General features: G+C 37.1%; 1 protein-coding gene across 1 annotated transcript; it reads right to left on the reverse strand.

Moving 5' to 3' along the window:
* Positions 1 to 671: 671 nt before the first annotated feature.
* On the reverse strand, positions 672 to 15566 carry LOC139721254 (peptidylglycine alpha-hydroxylating monooxygenase-like). Its single transcript, XM_071632576.1, has 10 exons — positions 15279 to 15566; positions 9018 to 9075; positions 8483 to 8573; positions 7623 to 7747; positions 6937 to 7020; positions 3840 to 3888; positions 3383 to 3447; positions 2783 to 2866; positions 1378 to 1454; positions 672 to 740 (listed from the first exon to the last, which is right to left on the reverse strand). The coding sequence occupies exons 1-10, from the start codon at positions 15564 to 15566 to the stop codon at positions 672 to 674; spliced, it is 990 nt and encodes a 329-aa protein (XP_071488677.1).
* Positions 15567 to 23537: the final 7971 nt, after the last annotated feature.

The following is a 23537-nucleotide window of genomic DNA, read 5'->3' on the forward strand; positions in this document are numbered from 1 at the left end:
GTGACTAAACCTGCTTTTCTATACTGTGTCATTACGTTTGCTATCATATTATGTAAATATGAATGTGTATATACATACAAAGACTGTACATACAAACATATTTACATACATATTAGAGGTTGCACTGAATTCAAGACAAACTGAAGTCATTAGATATTGTAGCAGCTTACTTATGTATGCATGATTTTATTGAGTTCATCGTCGTAAATAAATGCAAACTTCAGTTATTTGAATAGGAAAAAATGATACAATAGAAACAAATTATCAAGCATATATTAATGATAATAGTATAATCACCATCATAATAATCATAGTTTATATATATGTATATATATATATATATATATATATATATATATATATATATAAATATATATATATATATATACATATAGTGAATTTTTTTTTTTTTTTTTGGTCTGGATACAAAGTACTTTGGGCATGAAATTTACAACATAAATGATGAACCAGGAATGAAGTTGATTTTTTAATCAACTGGAATCACAGAAGATTTTCGGACTAATGACAATTCCATCGCAAATAACATAATATCACTCAACAGTCAAAACTCCAGGGTAAAAACTATGAAGGTAAGTGCAGAAGGGCCTAGTGGCCTATCCAGTCCCCTAAGACTGGATGTTAATCAAGTCTGATATTTACTCTAAAATACATTACTCTGTTAAACTCACCAAGTCGTCTCCAGGCAAAATTGAGATATCCTTGTCGATCGGGGTAAACATCTGCAAAAATTACAAATAATCAAAATTAATGGGATATGAGTTTTCTTCAATTTGTCTCCCTCTGTACAAATGAAATTTGAAAGATCACAACTGCTGATCATGCCCCATAATCTTCATCCCACTGTTTAATTTCTTGCTTTTGATCAAAATATATTCAAGAAAAGCATTAAAGAAAGGTATGCCAGATATGCCAGCGGCATGATTGTAAGCAGTGATATAAAATGACAATGAAGGTGAGAAAATTTTAAAGTATATATCATATAATAACTATGAAGATAGGGAATATTTAAGATGCATTTTGTATAGATTTGACTGGACTATAATGGGCTCCATCTGTGGAATTTGTAAGGAAACAGATTTCATGTCGATTCATTAGCTATTAACTATTCCAAATTTGACATGAGGCAAGAAGTAGAAGAAGAAGAAAAAAAAACTTTCTATTCATCTGTTTGAGCTTTTCTATTCCGCAAATCAGTGCTTTCAGAAACTTCCGCGATCACCGATTGTATGATGCCATGGTGATCGGAGCATGACAATCGCCTTTGAAGCTTTTTTTCCCCATGACAGTGACCGGGAGGGGAGATCTTTAAGGATGACTTACTTCCTTTTTTACATTACAATAAATCGGTCAACCAACCTGCGGCAGTTGGGGACTCCTCTTTCCGATCTCCGTCCACGTTCCATCGCGGACTCGATAGCCGGACACAACCTCACCTAAAGGTACCGGTATAGGAAGCAGAAAAGGAAACGAAGTGACATTATATCTAAGTTTACATTTAAACATAAATTTGACTGTTTATGTGTCGGATTTTCACGACACAGTCATGGAGTTGTAGTCAAACATATTCTATAATAGTGGATGACTCTTTTTTAATGTGAAATGGAAATGGATCAATTTGATCTGTTTTTAATAGCTGCGTGCCCTTAATCTCTTCTCTGCAGCTCAATGATGTAGCTAAATATATATAAGTGAAGCGTATAATTGCTTCTTGTCTGACCTATATGAGAGTCCATAATATATTATAAACGATCAAATTTCAAGGACTTTCCTCTGACGAATAATGTCCCGATTTCTTATTATGGTAGGTTTGAGAAGGTGTGTTTATACGTATGTACTTGTATCGAGTGGGAGTCTTCAGGGCTGTTATTTCTCGCTTGTTTTCAACGTATTTATCAGATTTTTGGAAGAGTCTTTATCACAACGAAACACCATTTTAGCATGGATGGACGCCAAATTGTATCCCGTTCATGCATAGTTCATAATCGCATCATGCACTGTCATATACAATTGCAGTCAAGATAACAATAGTAATGTATTTGATAGCAATATTTTCATAACACAATTTACTTTTACATACCATTAACGTATAAGTTTGAAAATGAGACAGAACATTTCTGCAGCTACTTCGGACAATGAAACTAAACATGTAAAAATCTTATTGAAAATACTGTAGTTTATTATATCCTTATATTGTTTCTTTTTAATGAAATTTACGCAGAGATGTCACCGTAATATGTCATTTATAATTGAAAAAATATGAGGGTTATTAGTTTAATATAAATGGAAAGAGGAATGAAAAATGTATGTTCCCAGACCTATGGATTTGATTTACTTAATGAACGTAATTTCCTTTCATGATTGATTTATTCATGATTGTTGGTATCTCACTCATATTTTATAAAAACTTTAATGGGTAAATTAACTTAAATAAAATTAGGGTTCTGTTTTTAGTGTTTGAGCATTTTCATGGTTTCAGTGAACTCCATAAATGGGAATTCTCAGCAAGTAAATGCGCCAAAAATGATGCCTTAGCTATTCTATCTTTTATATCTGACTGAATATATAGATACGTTTTGTTCTTTCTAAGAGATTAATTTGCCATGATTTTGATGATACTGATTTGTTATTTGCCCCTTTGTGTGTGTGTGTGTGTGTGTGTGTGTGGGTGTGTGTGTGTGTGTGAGTGTTCTTTGCTTGTCGATGTGAAACAACGGTTTTGAATCTGTTAAATGAATTTAATGGATAAATGTCGATTTCTTACCCAATTTGTGTGTGTGAACTCTGTAGGCGAATGGATGCATCACCTGGGGTCCTTCGTATGTACATGCTGCTTCTAGATGAATATCTGGAGAAAAAAAAATATATAACTTTACATCAGCTATGGAAAAAAAGCTGTTGTCATTTATGATCAAAATTAAACTAGTTTTAGACGACACAACAGACGAAGCATAATCACGCCTCGTGAGCTGCAGTACAGTCGCAAGTGTGGAAGACATAGATACACCCACTGCAGGTGATAAGCATTTCACTTCTATCTTGTCATTTCATTCTTACCATACATTTTTGTCATGAATTTGCCAATTTCCCGCATTATTGCTTTGATAAAAAAAACAACAACATCGAAATCAATAGAGAAAACACTCAAACAAACGAACAAACGAAATTATGTTCTGACACACTGTAGGCCCTATACCGGGCGGTCTTCAACCTGCGGCAGCGTCTATTTTGCGTTGGAGTAATGAGAAATATACATGTTGAAGATTTGATAGCAATTCTGTATATACAAATGAATCTTCATAAGCCTTACTTGATCAACTGGGTTTCTCTATAAAGTAACAACGTGACACAAGAGTCGACTTACCTTTGGATTTGCCAGGAATCTCACCGTCGGATCCCATGAAATAGACACCTGCCCTCAGCGGCTGCCTGCAGTGAAAAGAAAATAATGACACCGTTGATTTTTCTATTTCCTTAGTCGGGTGTTAAACAACTGCGAATCAACGTAGAATGAGATGATTATAGTGAGCCCAGGATATAAGTATCTTTGAAATCAGCACAAGAAGAAAATACAATACGTGTATCACCAATGTATTGACTTTAAATCAAACTTAACGTCCCCTCCCTCCCCACCCCGAATAATCTATCAGTTAAAACAATTAACATCTGAGCATCATTTATATACCAACGACTACCTATTTGTATATTGAGCAATGCTGGTTAAATGATGATGATTGGGACATGTGGTAGAGGAACTGTTAAAAAGGTATCCACTACTCTTGGTAAATGCATCCATCATAGATTTTCTGTCAAGTACTCACGGTTCTGTGGTCCAGGTTAGGGCAACGCCAGAATTGTCTGTAGACCCGTCTGCAACCGAGATAGTCACAATCATTAGTCAAAGTACAGCCTGATTATGCGCTGCATAACTCGACTATTTTTCACTACATTCTCGCGCGACTGAAAAAGTGATGTTTGATGAATGTTCGATGAATAATGATGGCTACTTTGATAAACTTTTAGTTTTGTGTACGGTGTTATGGTTGCATCATTGTAATGCTGCTAGTTTTATTACACGATGTTGTTCTAATGAATACACCCTGCTGGGTAAAAGTACGTGCCTAGGAAAGAGAATGGAATCTACGTACAAAATTTACGACCTTTTTCCCCGCATTGGTAATTTCTTGCGCTACATCTTAGATTAGCGCAGTGAATATTACAATTATACACAGAGGACTTTTTTTGCGAGCTCTGGTAGACATTTCATTAAATAAAAAAAAAAAACAAGGAAAACGACACTTATATCATGAAGCAAAACAACAGCATTTATACTAAACATTTAAAAAAAAAATCCTGGTATTAGGCCATAACTTAACACTCCCTATACTTTGGCTGATGATGATAACTTGACAATCTGTTACTGCTGATAATAATGACAATAGTAATTAGAAGTAACGATGATTATGATAAATACAATCATGATAACTATTGTGTTAATGATGAGTACGTGAGACATATAAAAGAAATATTTTCCTACGGAGGAAAACAAAAAGTGAAAAGGAGAAAACAACATGCAAGAAACAACACCAAACAAGGAAAAGTAGAAATTACGCGGTGCGTAATGTCCCCGCCGGAAGTAGCATTTAGTAGCAAAATGTACAATATAGGTAAAAAGATCAAGGTCAAAGGTCAAAGAAGTCAAAGGTCAAAATTCTATGTAGAAGTTTTGAAGCCCTCACCTAGTGCCATCACATAAAGCAAACGGAATCGAAATCGGGTTAGAAATGGCGAAGGAGTAGCATTTTGTAGCCAATGTACAATATAGGTAAAAAATCAAGGTCAAAGGTCAAAGAAGTCAAAGGTCAAAATTCTGTGTAGAAGTTTTGAAGCCCTCACCTAGTGCCATCACATAAAGCAAACGGAATCGAAATCGGGTCAGAAATGGCGAAGGAGTAGCATTTTGTAGCCAATGTACAATATAGGTCAAAAATCAAGGTCAAAGGTCAAAGAAGTCAAAGGTCAAAATTCTGTGTAGAAGTTTTGAAGCCCTCACCTAGTGCCATCACATAAAGCAAACGGAATCGAAATCGGGTTAGAAATGGCGAAGGAGTAGCATTTTGTAGCCAATGTACAATATAGGTCAAAAATCAAGGTCAAAGGTCAAAGAAGTCAAAGGTCAAAATTCTATGTAGAAGTTTTGAAGCCCTCACCTAGTGCCATCACATAAAGCAAACTGAATCGAAATCGGGTTAGAAATGGCGAAGGAGTAGCATTTGGTAGCAAAATGTACAATACAGGTAAAAATCGAGGTCAGAGGTCAAAGAAGTCAAAGGTCAAAATTCTGTGTAGTAGTTTTGAAGCCCTCACCTAGTGCCATCACTTAAAGCAAACGGAATTGAAATCGGGTTACAAATGGCGAAGGAGTAGCATTTTGCAGCAAAATGTGCAATATAGGTAAAAAATCAAGGTCAAAGGTCAAAGAAGTCAAAGGTCAAAATTCTGTGTAGAAGTTTTGAAGCCCTCACCTAGTGCCATCACATAAAGCAAACGGAATCGAAATCGGGTTAGAAATGGCGAAGGAGTAGCATTTTGTAGGCAATGTACAATATAGGTCAAAAATCAAGGTCAAAGGTCAAAGAAGTCAAAGGTCAAAATTCTGTGTAGAAGTTTTGAAGCCCTCACCTAGTGCCATCATATAAAGCAAACGGAATCAAAATCGGGTTAGAAATGGCGAAGGAGTAGCATTTTGAAGCAAAATGTACAATATAGGTCAAAGGTCAAGGTCAAAGGTCACAACTAAAATTCTGTATAGCAGTTTCAAAGCTCCCATGTAGTGCTATCATATCAAGCAAACAGAATCAAAATCGGGTCAGAAATGGCGAAGGAGTAGCATTTTGAACATTTTGATCACACACGGACGCACGGACGGACAGACGGACACACGGACACACGGACACACGGACACACACACGTACGGAGCCCGTTTCATAGTCCCCTGCTCGAACTCGTTCGGCGGGGACAACAATGTAAAAAGCTATATAGCGTGAGTGAAATTGACCGACTCCTTGAAAATGAGAGAGAAATTAAGGGCATATAGAATATTAAGGTGCAAGAGACAGGGGAGAGTTACGCGAATTGATGAGTACAGGGGGATTACGAGTATAAACACTGTAACAGAACGAAACTTATATTAGTCTTGATGAAGGCTAACATGATATAGTGGAGGACACGTTAATAACAATCTCGAGGGAGAATTAATTTAATTTTCCCCATTTATACTCCCGGCTATTCGACATTATGAAAGTGCGTGTCACACTTATAACTCAAAAGTTTTTATCAAAATGCATGTATAACAACGGAGATGTAAACCACTACCTGCATTGTCGGTCAAACTTACTCTCCACAAAGAATGAATATGAGGGCAAACAGTCTTTTCGAACTATTGTTTCTCAGGCTGATTATGTTTATGACATTAATGATACATATTCTTAACGAGAGTAGATCGCAAACTTTGCGTCGAAATTGCTTAGATGCCCAAAAGCGTCCGTTGTATCTTCCTCTGAAAGTGATCAGAAAAATGTAATGAATCCATCCTGAGGCCAGATGATCTAGTTTCATAAACAGTGTTTTTCCTTGTCAGTGTGTCGCCCAACATTACGCAAGTTATTACATGAATTGTATACAGTATTCTTGCGCTTGAATGGAATGAACCACCCACGAACAACCATTACAATATTGAATATCGCAAACTTCTTGCATCTTATTACTGCTTCATCGTGCGGTTCATTTCATCATTCAGTCATGCTCCTTTTTTTTTTCTCATTCCTTTTAGGTAATGATCCATTCTTTTCCACAGATTATACAAGAAGCGAACTGTAGGACAGTCTGAATTAAGAAGTTATAAAATGTATATTTTACCTTTAAACTTGTCGACCTTTGCGTAGTGAACCTGCAGTACCAGGTAATTAATGCCAGTGTCTGCTCCAACTTCAAAGCCCACGGCTAATAAAGATAAGTTTGATTGATACACAGGCATTAAGGGGTATAAACTCTGTCTCACAAAATAAAACAGACCTATTCAGGTTTTCCATCACCTAGGAATAAGCAGATTAAATCAGAATGTTAAGATCAATGATGACCATCATCAGAGAAATGATAAACATCGTCGTCTATTTCTATTGCTATTAAGTCTATGGAAATTATTTCAGATGATTACTATCTTTAAAGAAAATAGTATTACCTTCAACTTTTCCAAGAGATTTACAATATTGTTGTAGAAACTGTTATTTGTTCCAGTTAATATAATGGTAGAGTTGAAGATAATTGTTCATCTGCGCAAATTACGCCATACAACATGTTTCTGACTTAAGGCCCAAATTTACGAACGTATAGTTTCGTAATGAAAGCAAAATAAACTATAATCAATCTATCGATATCAATGCCATGAGCTACAGGACTATGCTTGGTGACTGCAGCTATCACTTTTCAGATAGTACTAGCTGACCAAAAAATAATGATAATATGAATGAGAAGACTTCATGCAAATTTAGAGAAGAAATAGAAAAAAAAACCGACTACATCATAATTACTGTTATAAAACACACCTTTGGGAAGTTGAAGAGGAGGTGCATCCATGGCCCAGGCATAGAGAATCTTTGACTCAGTCTCACATGGAGGAGCTGTGTCTTCTTGTAACTCATCCTCTGCCATGTCCATTTCGCCACAGTTCCTGATGAGGGACAACAAGGCGGGAAAAGGAAGGTATATTGAAACGTCACCTTTGACCTTCTAACGCGCAATCGTGCTCTGGGATGAGGCATTCTGAGAATCAATCAAAGGCTCATTAGAAATGACATAACTGGGCAATTTTTCGTCATCGCACTGTTAGTCAATCTGATGGATTACAAATTAACTTATTATACTTAAAATAAAACAGTCCACCACAACAACAAATAAAGCATGCTTGTGCTGGCATTAATGAACGTATTGTTGTTCAATAATTGTAGTTACGATAGTACGCCTATGTCATAAAATCTGTTTACAACAGTATTGGTATACACAAGGCATACAGATAATACGGAATTTGCCAATCATTAATGAGCTTAATGATTTATGACAAAAGAAATCTGCATAAAGAGCTTCATCCAGTTCACAGTGGCAGTAAAATGAACTTCATCTAACCAATCTCATCGTAAGAGATGTGACCTTCAACCAGCATGTTAATGAAAACATAATAGAGATGAGAGCACACTTTTCAGTCCACCACGAATCGATATTTTCGTTATGTTGTATACTGTATGAGTATATGCCTGTGTAATATTTGCGTAGGCATGTATAGGTCTGAGAGTGCGTGTATGTTTGTTTGTATGTACGCCTATGTATGTATATGTATGTAATATATATATATATATATATATATATATATATATATATACATATATATGATGTCCTTTTTGACACTCACCATGACTTTTCAGCATAGCTGCCAGGCGCCTTGCATCCATAGATTAGTATGTGATGAGCTGTACCCTCCGTAGTGACGGGTGAAAAACCAACTGGTTGACAATATCGGGATAGGGGGCTGTAACAACAAGCTACGAAATGAAAATGACAGAAAAATACGAAAGATGAAAGAACATAAAAGAAAGCAAGAAGGAGGATTGAGAATGAGGTAAAAGGAGGAGGAGTAAGAAGAAGAGACGAAAAAAACTAGTTTGCTGAAGGCTGTGCTTGATCAATCACACAAATGAAATAAGTATGCTCGGATAAGTCAAAATGTGCTACAGGCTATCCTTTCGAAGGCAACCTAATTTCATTATACCCTTGGTCACTAGTCGACAAACATTCCAATTGGATTGATGTATAATATCATGCGCAATTTTTAAGGATTTTTTTTTTAAAAGATGATGATAAAGTGCGTTGACATGTTTCTCGGGAAGATTATTATGTTCCTTGTTACGAATAGTGATATAATGATGTTAATTTAATCAAAAACTTACCGATATAAACACCCTGATCAGCAGGCATACGTTCTGAATGACAGAAGTATTCATTTGGCTGAGAAAGAAAGAAAATGTAACATAATTATATAGACACATAAGTATAATCACTCGGTTGAACTTACATTTAATACATTCAAGATTAACAGGTCCAGTATATCCATTTGCTTGTTACGTACTCATATCAATATATTTGCACTTCCACAGTTTTGATGACCGTCGTCACCACGTGTAGCCACCTATCAACATGTATTGTTAGATCATTAATAAATTTGAATATTCATCAAAAACATGCATACAAATTACTTTTTACCACGATTAGATTAGCAGAAAAAGCATACATGGAGGTCGTTATTCAGATTATAATTAGCAAATCACAATGATTCATTCCGAGTATACCTTATTGCTAATGTTATTACCTCCTTAACCTTGCTACATTATAAACTTTATGATTTTAGAATAATGATCCTGAGGTTTTTACCGGACTGAGGTACATGCCACAAATGATATTTTGACACTCCTTTTCACATTAACAAAGTCCTCTTTTTCACTATGATAGTCTATACACCGCACATTTCAATCATAACGTGTCATTATCTATAGTCATTGCGTATTGTATTCTTCAAAGCATTTCTTTACCGCTTGCTCCTATTTATAATATCCATTAGAAATTGAATACGATTTTCTAATGATGTACAGTAGTCCTTTATGATGCAATGATCACCATACGACTAATCAACAAAATACAAATTTTTTATCAATCTGCAAAAAAGCAATCATTTGATAATACTGTGTGTTTTGAATGAAGCTATTTAGTGCTAGTGCTGCAATTTTACAGGCATCTGCGCAGTAAGAATGGAATACTCTTAGTTGCATTTCAGTAACACCAGTCTTTGATGTATAGGTTTAGCAGCAGCTTTGATTGGCGAAATGGATGCGGGCATTAATGAAAAGTTTATTACCCCCATCAATGTGTTGTTAATATCTGATGAGTATTAGTAATGGATTCAAAGCCCCCATCTCACGCAGACTACCTTCCCTCTCTTTGAATAATTGATTTTGATGATCCGTCGATACCACTAGGCACACTGACTGTATTACCCGATCATAGTCTATTAATGGCACAACTCGGCCTCTATTAGGTTGGAGTTTTATGCAACGGGGCCCAGGTCATTATATTAAGACGTTGTAGGAATATCTCATCATGTTTCTGTGTAATGGATTTATTGATTTGAAGCTGATCAACAGACGTTTCACACGATTTTAAGTGTATTGGTGGAACTACACCTTATTGATGTACATGTATTATCCAACAACAATCATCTAATATTGTAACATCCATTGCCGATAATTCCCCCACATTCTCTAAGCTCTCCCTGACTGTTGCCTGCATCATGACCTTACACACTCCCCCCCCCCCCCATGTAATGTAAAGCTTTAATACTTATTCACATCTTTGCATTTTCTTTACATTAGTGGCATTTATTTTTCACTATATCCGTTGGTCTTCATTCTATACCGCTTTGATATGTTTCTCCATTGCGGAAGAAACCAAAGCATTTTATGCAACCATTTATCACCTTTGTGTTTTTATTGATATTTTGTTTCAATAATTGTATCGTTACAAAGATCACACGATTGTTGGTATTACCTATCATCATCATCAAAGTGAGATCTTAACACCTACGACTCTTTGTATATACAGAAAAGGAGAAACTCATACAATATATTTGTAATGACTTCTTGCAAGGATTATGTTACATTTAACTTTAGAGACATTATCCAATACAATGGTCATGGGAGCTCAACAAACAGTGAATATTTGGTTTCTGTAGCGCAAGCTCCTGATCCCGGAGGAAAAAAATTGAATTAAGATACTACGATTTCTCATAATACTCGAGTACTCTACGTAATTACTCTCAAGGCATTTGAAATGTTCAGGACTGTTATCATGGTTGTATGATTATTTTAACAGATAATTATCTTTTGGGACCAGCAAAATGTTGAAGTTAATTATTAAATTGAATATCCCGTGTCTTCAAACATTTACATTGCAAAGTACAGCAAGGAGTAACTACATAAGTCCAGCGATGTGTCTACATAAACGGGCGTTTGTTGTTGTTGGTTTTTTTTTCGATTAATTCCGGTCACCTGCCGATATAAGATTCCCCGCCGTACGCATGGTCGGACTGAAGTCAGATGAAATTTGACGTCCATATGCACCACTTCACCACATTTTAATCTAGAGAGCAAAACTCTCATATTTCTTTAAACAAAAATTCCCTTTTCATGCCCATTTTCCGTTTCTATATAATTCGCATTAATTCCAAGAAATCGGACTTTGTTTTGTTTTGGGGTTTTTTAAGTCAAGACGGGCGTGACAGCTGCAGATCTCTTATATCTACTACTGCAGGACTATGATGTATCTCTACACCAAAGATGCCAAGTCATGTAATTAAAGAATACCAGTCGAACGCTGCTTACTTAGACTCCCGGATTTTATATCAATTCAGAAATTGTTTTGATGTATCTCCACATAAACAAATTGATATCCATTTCTTTTGTCATTTTCATGATATTTCTTTCTCTCTCCTCAGTTTATTCATAATACAGGGAGAAAAACAAAATAGATTCAAATTCATGAAATTCTTCCGTCGAGATGTTTTCATTGCAACTGATTGACAAATTGCCCTATATACATCGACGTAAATAAGCACAGACTTGATTAGTGTTTTAGTAGTAGCCATGATAAAAAAATCATGGGCGTACATACTCTAGTATGTACGGGCGAAAGCTCGGTGGTCTATAGTGGAGATGACGCCTGTCCGGTGATTAGGATGTCGTAGGTTCGAATCCTGCTCGAGTATGTACGCCCATGATTTTTTTTTTTTTTTTTGTAATCATGGCTACTACTATTAAACACTAATCAATTCAGTGCTTATTTACGTTGATGTAGGGCAATTTGTCAATCAGTTGCAACAAAATAGATGTAGGGATATATAGACAGAGAGAGAGAGATGGAAGATAGATGATATATTAGATACTCAGTATAGATAAAGATAGAAAGATAAGTGATTAGATGGATAAATAGATGGATATCTCGTTGCTCTCTCTATTGTATTGACGTTATATTTTGAAGTGATAAAATTCATGGTGCCTGAGCAAAGAACATTTTGCATGAGTCAAACACAAATGCAGGCAATCTTCATAATATAATGAAAAATTTCACAATTTCACAATCTAGTGTATACTTAGTAAGAATAAGAATCAATCATAGTTATCATTGGTTATATTGACTCTTCAGTCTCTATTTATCAGCTATATACGCATTCATAATTATCCACTCACCCTTCTGTCTATTCTTTCATGTATCTATCTATCTATCTATCTATCTATCTACTAGTATCTATCTATTTATCTATCAATCTATTCATATATCTATCTATATATATCCATCTATCTCTAGCTATCCACATGTCTATCTATATCTACACGTTTCTACCAATTTATCCCGTTTTTGCATATGTTTTTATCAGTTTTACCTATCAATCCATCTTATATAGATTTTATCTCTCAGACTTCTCATCTGACCTTTTTGTTTACGTTAGGCCCGTTTTGGCAGTTATTCACCATAATTTATGCACATTCGTAAAATAAATTGATACCAGATAACAAAAAAAAAAAATTCTCAGCTGTGTAAACAATGCCAAGCATTAATAGCTTTGCACATCAACCCGTATAACAAATGAGAATATATACATAGGAGGGAAAAGAGACTGCGGATGGATCCGGTCATAATAATGCTATTCATATTGGCAAACACCGTCGATCAGGCGCGAAGTGTTTTAGGAAGGGAGGCAAGCTATAGATGTCGTGTTAATTGCTGTCAGCTCCTCACGATAACAATTATGAAGTTCGTGGCTTTAGTGTTGGAGAGACCCGTTTTGTGAGAGAAGATGGATAACTGTAATGAAGCCGAGATGTTACCCTTAATGAGAATCGTATACTTATAGACCTCGCCGAGCGGGGGCGTACTTCTAGGATACAAGTATCAGTCATCACGGATGTTTAAGATGTAGCGATCGAAAAATAACGATGAAGTATATATAAAGCTTTGAAATAAAGCTCAACGAACCTGATCCAGCTCCTTCTTTACAAGTTTTGTAAGGGAAAGTGTACCAGTATCACTGGGACTGACTGTTATACTTCAAAATGTGAATTATTTATTAACAAAGAGGGTCGAAGGGGCAAGTTGTTCAGAACTTGATACAATATTCTGAATCTTCCTGTATTTTCACACAAGATCACAGGGCAAGAAAAAAAGTTCGCTATGATAAGCCTGATATCTGAACAAACTAATGAAGCGATGAAAACATTATGATCCATAGAGCAAAAGATGGGCAAGTTCTGGCAGTTACAAAGCAGACCAAAATAGGAATTCTGCGATAACACTTCAGATTCCTTTATGATTTCACCATTCCTATTGGGAAATACAATTCACTAAGACCAACTTTCCCGTTTCCTATTTCTTTTGATTTTAGAGATAGCGTCTGGCTTGTGTTTTTTCATGTCTTTTATATGAGTGTACTAAGAAGCCAATCCTGTGGGATGTACTCTTGCGACTGTGTATTAGTGTACAATAAAATGTAAATAGATATAGATATACAGTAGTCTCTTGTAACCAATAATTTAGATATTTGAAAGTAATGAAATTAGTCTATTGCAAATCAAAGCCGTGGCAAACTAGAAAGCAGGTAAATCCAACGAAACTGTTTTTTTTTTTAAATCCAGTTAATTTCCGAACCTTCTTCAACCACAATATACTGTAAAAGATTGACAGTTTACGGCAGTTGTTTTTTTTTTATCATTTCCCACATTTGCACTGCATAAAACTGCATTGTGTGTAATGATATAGGAAAATGGAAAAAATCGGAATACATGTTTATGTATACATAGAATCAGTTCACGTCTGTTGTCTTAGTATAGAAATGTATCACTCATGCAATGTTGTTTCCTATTTTCCCCTCTCATATACCACAAGTAAATACGGAATGTGTTGATCACAGTTGGTGTGATGTCGGAAAATGTGAGGCTGTATTCTAGCTGACCTTCATTTTTTTTTTTTACATTGGATTGACAGTATTCAACGGTTCGTAACCCAACAAGATACCTCTTAAAATATTTCGAAAAGCTTCTGCTTGATTCCACATGAGCGGTTGATAATTAGTTATCATTCTGCTGTCATTTTTGCGTCAAACAAAACATTGTTTCTCTTCAAAAGACAGCATGCCAATCAGCACTTACGGTTGGTGCTCTACAATACACCCCAGCCCACCTCCACCTTCAGACATCCATTGTTGTATAGAGCGGAATCTTCCCTCCCCATTGTCACTCTAAACATGTTTCATGAAGCGAGGCTTTTCTTTTCTTTACCACTCTAACATATACATTTAGCAGGAAACATATATTCGCGCATGCTGTTTATGCACGTATTTCTCATTACGATGCTTTTAATGTTCGAATTTCATGTACACCTTTTGCAGCGGTTTTGCATGCGAATGAATTACCAGAAACTTATCAACACAATACATGCTCAAAAGAATCCATTTGGCTCATATATCTTACTCGGCAGAGTGATTTATATTACGAGTATCACCTTCCACGTACTCGAACAGTTTTCGCTAAAAATACAATTATTTTTACAAGACTGCGAACAGTAGAATGATTTGCCCCTTGAAACAACCCACACTAAATCTTTTCAAATGTCTTCAAACATAAATTAAAGTTATTCATAAATTATTACTCTCTTGATGTCTAAAAAAAATAATAGTCACGCAGGTTCCTCGGAGACATGCATATGCGTACTCTGGCATGTGTGTTAAATACGTCTTGTATAATGTAGTGAGTTAACTTACTGTACATGATATTATACTGCCCTACCTATAAGGGGGGGGGGGGGGGGTGGCCGGTCAACAAATCTCACACACTTATAGTAACATAGCAGGATTGGCTACTGGCCTTGTTACACTAGTGACACGATTAATGTTCCTCCACTCGCCCCGCGATGTTCTTCTTTCACTCTAATTAAAATCATGATCTGGACACGCTGAACAGGTTTGTTCTACAACCACCAATACAATAGCATGACCATACCCATCAGAAATCCGCTAGAGGTGAGGAATCTCAATGAAAACGTCATCTTGTAAATCACCATCTTATTCGAACTTTAAAGAGGAGAGTATTAACAAGTGCAATACACACCTTCGTTGGATGCACATTTGGCATCCTTAATTCGGCTGTTCCATTGTCGGGATGGACCGCTGCTGCCTCCCCCTCCACAGACTGTCCATAAACAGAGTAAGGCTCCTGCAGGTTATATGACGATCCATAGCTAAAGAACTCCGACGGCACTTCCCCCATCACATCTCCTCCGTCATCATCCTCTTCTACCACATCGTCGCCGAGATCGAATCTGTTTTCCAGCCCGGGTAATTTCGACAACGCTGCGATCCATTCTTCTCTCCTGTCGTTGGCCAAAACCTGGCCCATGCAGACCAAGAAAAGGGCTAGAAGAAGTAAAATATGCTGATGCGCCGCCATATTTAGAGATGGGTGATGCGATTTTAGCTTTCTCCCTAAAGTAATGTGTTATCAGCATCCAATTTGACAATGCCCGCTGTGCAGGTAGTTCGTGCGTACATGCACGGATAATTACACTCGCTGTGTGTGTGTTGTGTGTATGCACAGTTTGCTGCAGCTTTGCCTTACGGAGAAGATGCGCGCGCTGTGCTGAATGACGCACATAGAGCGAAGTGGAGTAAACGGTAGGTGGGCTAACCTTTTATTTGTCGAAAGACCATGGAGAGCGGCAGTGGATGCGAGAAAAAGGATGAGAGATGCAGAGTTTGTGAGAGAAGGAAAGAGAAAGGGGGGGAGAGCAGTAAGCACGTCACGTGGTCGTCTTGGTAACCGACATTTTGGGGATGCGTGTGCACATGGATGTCCATACCTAATGAGTCCTTCATTGACAGCATACAAACATTAAAGTTCACATAAGAAGCCGATCGCCAAAAACTGGACTGTTTGTGTTTTTGAAAGGCTTATTAACCATACTTTCCTATCTCACATCTTTCAAACCCCTAAAAAGGTTGGTTTTTGAGGAATATGCGTTCAAATTTCGTCAAAATATCGAAGCCTTATTCCCCGTTGAGTCAAGACCCCTAGATTATGATGTCACGTAAGGGTATTCCCTCTTATGTCCACGCAAATGCAGTGCTGTCAAAGCTTTAAAATTGCGTCATATCGCTCTCTTATGATGGATTTTATGTTCTAATTTGTTTAAGAATTATTAGAAAAAAATGTTCTAGTGAACGATTTTTTGATACATCACATAATATTCAGAAAATTTAGAATTTTGAGAGGACTTTTTTAGTTTTATTTTGGTTGGAAAAATAACGTCCCGCGTAAAAGATTAATCCGCGAGTGATGCGACTCTGTACGTGCCAGCGCGCGGTACGGTGCGGACGCCAGATGCTGCCAGCAAAGAGCTACCTCTGTGTGTGTGTGTCACTACGTGTGTGTGTGTATGTGTTGTGTATGATGTGCATATCGAGGCAGGAAACCAGGGCTGGTGTCGCTTGCGATAGCTCCTATAGGCCTACAACACGCATCACAGCATAGCACGCACCCTGTACTGTACATATCGGATACAGTCACGCTCACAAATCACGTACGTCTTGCAAAACAACCAGACTAAATTTCTGTCTACTATTATTAGTTTACTTGTGGATTGGTTATGATCTTATCGTTGTTCATTTATATGGCATTTATATTTCGAAAGTGCACTCGCGATGCTCTAGTCACTGGCACTATAAAGCCGAGAAGTCGGTTGTGAATACAATCATGTCCGCTTAGCCAAAGTGCGAACGTAACCATGCTCGCCATGCCGGCTGCCCTGGCTTGCAATCGCGATGCTCTCTCGTCCGCTCGGCTCCCCGAATTTTACCGGCGGGGCTGCCTAGCTGCTGCTAGCTAGCTGCGCCTGCATACATACGCGGGGTTCGTACGTGTTGTAGGGCGCTCAATACGGTACATGTGAATCGAATGTAAACTGAATACCGAGCACGTACGTACGCACGCAGCGCACACAGGGTATGACAACACATAGGGGGAGTGGCTTCTGCGCTTGTTACGCGTATTTTCTAACCGCTGTACGCTCATTATCTGATCGCTGGAGATCCACACGCGAATGCAGCTTTTCGGCGTTGTTTGCAAACATGATTTGGGTCACATTTTCATGCGTGCTCGTAAAAAAATGGGGTGATATTGCTGTGATTTCAAAGTTAAATTTCTCAAGATAGAAACATCATTTCGCCATGAAATTTGAAATATGTCTTAATGAATATGTCTAAAATCGAGACGAGGAGCATCCCCGTCGTTTGCCATTCCATCTCCATCGAAAGGCAGCGGCTCATAGGGTTGCGGCACCCGTGGCCCTGCCGCTGCTTCCCCGGCTGGATTGACGTCGACAGCACCTTGCTCTCCCACTTCTCCATCGTCCTCTCCCCAGCTTACATCTTCCCAACTTCCATCGTCCTCGTCTATATTCTCGTCCCCTTCTCTGCTTTTGTCGCTTCATTCCTCTTCACTAACGTACTCCTCAAAGTCCATAAAAAGATCACTCTGATAACTCACTGTTCTCGGCCATTTTCGGAAGGAGTGAAAGCTCAAAATTGATCGACGCGAAATTTCGAAACGAACCGCTATGAAAAAGTTACGATGATACAAATGTGAACCGCACGTACGTACGTACAATGCATACGATACGAGCTGCGAGGTGATACGTCATACCGACCGACGGCCGACCGGATCTACTTTCGCACCAAAACTATGAGGAGAAAATTGTGATAATTGTGTGAAATTTGGGCTTGTTGCAGATCATAGTAATACAAAATAATTGTTTGAGAAGAAGCAGTTCATGATAATACTATTAAGTGTAGACAAACAGTAAAGAGTTGGTGTCAAAAGTATAAATAGCAGAGATTTCAGACTTTGAAAAAAAATTGACAGAAATTCTTTCCCGATGCCAAATGCTTTTCTACAGAGCATCCGGGGCCCGTGGCTCTAACTACCCTGGCGTGACGTCACAACTTTTGGAGTCCCGTACTGTGGCTGGTTTTCGAGGGGGAGGGAGGGGGATGTTTGGGACTTGCAAATAGCGGATATCTAGATGCTTGCGGGGATTTGAGCCAAACTTTTTGCATAATTGGTCAATTACCAACATATATTTCATCTACAAACGAATTTTACGAACATTTATTCCCTTCATATAGGATCTTTAATAACCTTGTTGATAAGAGAGAACCAAGCTAGGTGGCCGAGCAAAACAAACTAGCCTCCAACGCTTCCTGGGAGAAAACATTCAAAACATACAGAATTATACTGACCTTTTGGGGCAGCCATAATGGCATCCTATAGATCTTTAATTCTGTTGAGCCGACAATCATGATTCATGGTTTGATCGTTGCTCTGAAAATACATTGTCGATTTTGCATGAAAGTGACGGCATTATGCATTCACACTTCCTTCTTACCTCAACTTTGTGCTATCAGGACATTTTTCATGTCACTTCCTCATGGCAAAAAGCATCAGAGGCCGCGGAATATTTTTCAGGAGGGGGAGGGGGTCCGCTGTCGGACCTGGTACTCCCCCGCCCCCTCCCCCCCCCTTTTTTTTTTTTTTTTTTTTTTGTCGTGTTTACTCAAGAAGAATATGAGGACGGAACCTTTGGAAATTCGTGAGTGTTTTGAATTTTTCAGATGTTTTTATTTCCTTTTCTTTTTGACAAGCCACCCCACCCCCCCCCCCCCCATTAAAAAATAACGTGGGGGGGGGGGGGCGCAGTACCCAGCCCCACCCCGCGGCCACTGATCATGACTGAAAAGCATAACACATGGTATCTAGCCTTCAAGTCTACCTATGCCATGGAACTTTAAATAATTGAATATACCAAAGACCTATACCATTTCTGGTACAGTGTATGGCTGTCTCATGTAGATGTAAAACAACTGATGGCCTAAGCAATGATGTACAGTATCAGAAATTTGGTAACACAACGTAGTTTGCTTATTGGAGAAAGTTGATCTAAATACACATACACATTCACACACAAACACACACACACACACACATATATATATATATACATGTATGTATGTATGTATATGTAAATATATATGTATATGTATATATATACAATATACATATGTATATGTATATATATATATATATATATATATATATATATATAATCTGATATACACATACATAAATATATTAGATACATATTTATAGTGTGTGCATGTGTGTGTGTGTTTACGTGTTACCAGGAGAACGTAAAGATCTTATATAAACGGTAGATGATTAATTCTCAGTCTTATCATGTTATTGAGCTAAACATACAAATGTGTTGTTGGTATATGGAATAGTATTGATAATGGCGTTTTCAGTCGAAATATTGCATGCTTGTGCAGAGTCTTAGTTCCGGCAAAAATAGCATCTCTCTCTCTCTCTCTCTCTCTCTCTCTCTCTCTATATATATATATATATATATATATATATATATATATATATATTGACATCAAATCTTGCACATTAATAGACGTGGCTGGTGTTGGGTAGCACCCCTTTAATCATCGAGCTTTCGGGCGAAAAGCCCTTCTTCAGGATCTATAGGGCTTTTCGCCCGAAAGCTCGATGATTAAAGGGGTGCTACCCAACACCAGCCACGTCTATTAATGTGCAAGATTTGATGTCAATAGATTTACTGTTCTTGCACCGCCCGCCATGTTGTGGTTAAGTCTTTTGATGCCAGTATATATATATATATATATATATATATATATATATATATATATATATATATATACATACATACATAAATTATACATATACATTTATCTATTTATCAATCTATCAATCTATGTGCCTCATCCATACGAAGGCGATCATGATGTGGCACAAAAATCTGCAGCCTTCTCAATCGGCTCTACTTCTTGATAGCTACCTCTCTCTCTCTCTCTCTCCCTGTTATCAATGCCCTCAGACTGGCCATTTTCTTAATTTGTATTCAATAAAGCAAAATGTAGGATGGTCTAGAAATTTTGTGAAAATTTCGAGTGTTTACAAAATCGAGACTAATACACTGTTACACACCTTTATTTCTAGGAGTATGTTGTGTATAAATGTACATGTACATGCTTGCAACTTTCATTGTCATTTCATTCAATTCATATTCCTTGACATTTGAAAAGGGTGATTTGAAAATGAATTGTAATATTGATTCTCTTATGGTACAAAATCTATAACACGTAATTTTACAACCTCATGTGTTTCCTGAGTGGCTTACTCACATGTAAAAATATACGAACAGACAAACAGACACACACACAGAGAGACACACACACACACACACACACACACACACACACAGACACATAATGAACACTGTGAAGCCAATTCAGATAGAATTGGCCGATCCTCCTGGAGTGAATGATTTGAGACGACTGTTCAGGCACTAATCTTTACTGAACAGACAACCCTTGGCTCAAAGAGGCCAGACACACAGGCTGATTGTCGGTCTTAAAAAGGATTCACTAGTGAAAAAAAAAAAATCATTTACACTACGCCATCTGAGACTACTGGCAGACAAAAAGAGCAACAACTGAATGACACATATTTCATTTTTTCAATGGCTGAGATATTTAATATTCAGGCTCATTTGTCATGCAACACATGACTACATGTATAATACACAATTATGTAGAAAAAGTTATAGAATGATACAAGCAATTCATAATTTCCCAAGTAAAGAACTTGCATAAAATGACATTCCTCATTAAAATGACAGACAAGATAGCAATCCCACTGCAACATAAAGTCCACTGGGATGGCTGCTTTCTCACATGAACACTTGGAGAAGATCTTGAGGATTGACATATTTACTCATAATGCATAATGGAAAGAGTCCTAATTCACTTTTTCATTTCAACAAAAGCTTTGGCTGGAAGTTATATTCTTGGCCTAGTATTAGTGACCTTTGACTGCGGCCTTTCATTTTACCTCAACAACTGTGTACAATGTATATATTTTTGTCCTCCCTTCTACAAAGTACATCATATTACCATCACATGTTACTAGCTAATGTTACAGCTGAAAACTTACATTTTTTCACCTTACAATTTCATGTTGAACCTTTGAGCTTTCATCAAATATTCATTAATTTTTGTTCTAGCCAACAAACGACCACAAATTCCTCATTTTGTCCAAACAGTAACACTTTCAGGCAAAGAACAGAGAACTTAGATCCAGATCTTTGATTTTACCTGATAGTTGTTCATTTACTTTTATTCTTTTTACCAAAACACAGCACCAATTGACATTGAAAACAAAATTTATGCTTAAAAAGGAATAATTTCATCAAAAGTTCAGAGACATTTTTAAATCTGAGTGGATTTTGCAAAAAATCTAATTAGACACCTTTACCCGTGACACCCATGACAATTCATCATAGATCATTCCTGTAATATCAAAAAGATCTGTAGCATTTGGGCAGGATGGACTGACAAACAGACAGACTGAAGGATGGACGGACGAATTAATGGATATCCCCCAGCACAACATCTCTGACATGAAAATTTCCTGTCAACAACAGCACACTCATCAAGAATGTATTAATCTTACTAGCTTTAAAGGGATCACATAGTTTTGATTGAGACCTAACTTCAGGTTTCTAAATTTTTTTGTAAGATGAGAAACCTCTTGTGAGATATGAAAGAGCATGTAATTCCAAGAGGGATTCAAATGTTTATTTGATGAAAATTGGTTTTTATGTTAATATGATGTGTGTGTGTGTGTGTGTGTGTGTGTGGTGCATGTGCGTCGTGCATGTGTGTGTGCACTGAAGTACAGGGATAACAAAGCCCACTGATAGGACTTTGATATCAAAGATTCATACAGCTCTGTTGGTCTATGGTCCACACCTTAGATTTTATTCTTGGACAAATGTGGTCCTGAAGACGATCTACTCACTTTACGATTCCATCAGGATGTATTTTGGGCCCCATGTCATAAAAAGTTGATAAGATTGCCAACTCTTGCTAGAATGGAAATTGTCATGGTAACGACGAGAATCAAGCTTCCTGATTGGCTGTTGCTATGGAAAGTTTCCATTCCAGCAAGGGTTGCTATCCTAACATCTTTTATGAAATTGAACCCTAATCTTCATCATGAAGAGGTCCGTTTCAGGACCAAACTCATCCTAGGAATCTAATGGCGTTATGAAACCAATGGAACTAGATCAACAGATCGTACATATGCCCATGATTTTTTTATCATGGCTACTACTAAAACACCGATCAATTCAGTGCTTATTAACGTCGATGGAGGGCAATTTGTCAATCAGTTGCAATAGATCCAAAGACCTTCTGAGAATGTATGAATCACATTCTTAGTAAATAGTACTGCTCCCTTGAAAACAAGGGCAAGACAATCATACTGCAGAATACATTTTATATACATAATAGTGACTTCCAAAGATTGCACTAAACCACACCATTGTTCCCATGAGTTAACTGGTACTTCATAATGTGTTAGGATAAAAATTTTCCAAAAATGCAGCAAAAAGACACAACTGGCAGACCTTATATAAGCACAAACACAGAAAGACACTCCTAAAATCAAATGCCTCTTTAAAACATGCATGCGTCATGCATTCTTTGGTATATAATTTTTCTCTTTTCTCACTTCTGTTATGAGCTTTTCCCTGAAATATAACAATAAAAAGAAGCTATCTAACATACAAATAGTACAAGTATTTCAGTTTTTGAGTGGTGTAGCAATTGAGCAATTTGTGCAAGTTAGAAAATATCAAGTAGGTGTGATCAACTGTTTTCTTTTGTGTGTGTGTGCAAAAAAAGAAGAATAGATGAAAAACTCCTTGTTCTTTCACACATTTGACACTTTTTGCTAACATCCTCACATGAACAAATCCATCGTAAGTACAAATTAAATTACTACAGTATTATATGACTATACCATTCTTTGGATACTTGAGACAAAACAAAATGTGTATTTAAATCGTGATTTTGATGAAGAATTAGTTACAAGGATACATGAGTGAACATTCAATGGCTTTAAAGAATTCAAATCTGTACCACGAGTGAATTGTTTGGATACATGTATGTCACATTAATTTTACATACGGCAAATATCACTTTTATAATGTATAGCCCAAATTACCCAAGTGCGGTGGAAGATGATAAAATCTAAAATCAGCCGAGTGTATTTGCTCAAAATTACAAATTGCACTTTACACCTTTACATAATACTTCCTGATTAGCTTGCATTTGCAACTCCACACAAAGTTATTCAAAATAGGGATTAGGCAAGAGTGGATAGGATTTAGATTTCTTTTTCTCAAACAAGAAATTGGCTTCTTTGTTTCTGATGTCAGAAAAAAAG

Source organism: Diadema antillarum, unplaced genomic scaffold (genome assembly GCF_040938485.1).
Source record: "Diadema antillarum isolate AM-2024a unplaced genomic scaffold, OU_Dant_1.0 scf00000141, whole genome shotgun sequence".
NCBI lineage: Eukaryota > Metazoa > Echinodermata > Echinoidea > Diadematoida > Diadematidae > Diadema > Diadema antillarum.

Bases quoted from the DNA above. Each gene is read 5' to 3' on its own strand.
- LOC139721254 (XM_071632576.1), bottom strand. From the start codon at position 15,566: ATGGGCCAGGTTTTGGCCAACGACAGGAGAGAAGAATGGATCGCAGCG. The intron at 7,021-7,622 runs GTGTGTTTTATA...TATCTTTATTAG, and splicing joins TCCTCTTCAACTTCCCAAAG to CCGTGGGCTTTGAAGTTGGA. The intron at 2,867-3,382 runs GTAAGTCGACTC...TTTTTTCTCCAG, and splicing joins GATTCCTGGCAAATCCAAAG to ATATTCATCTAGAAGCAGCA.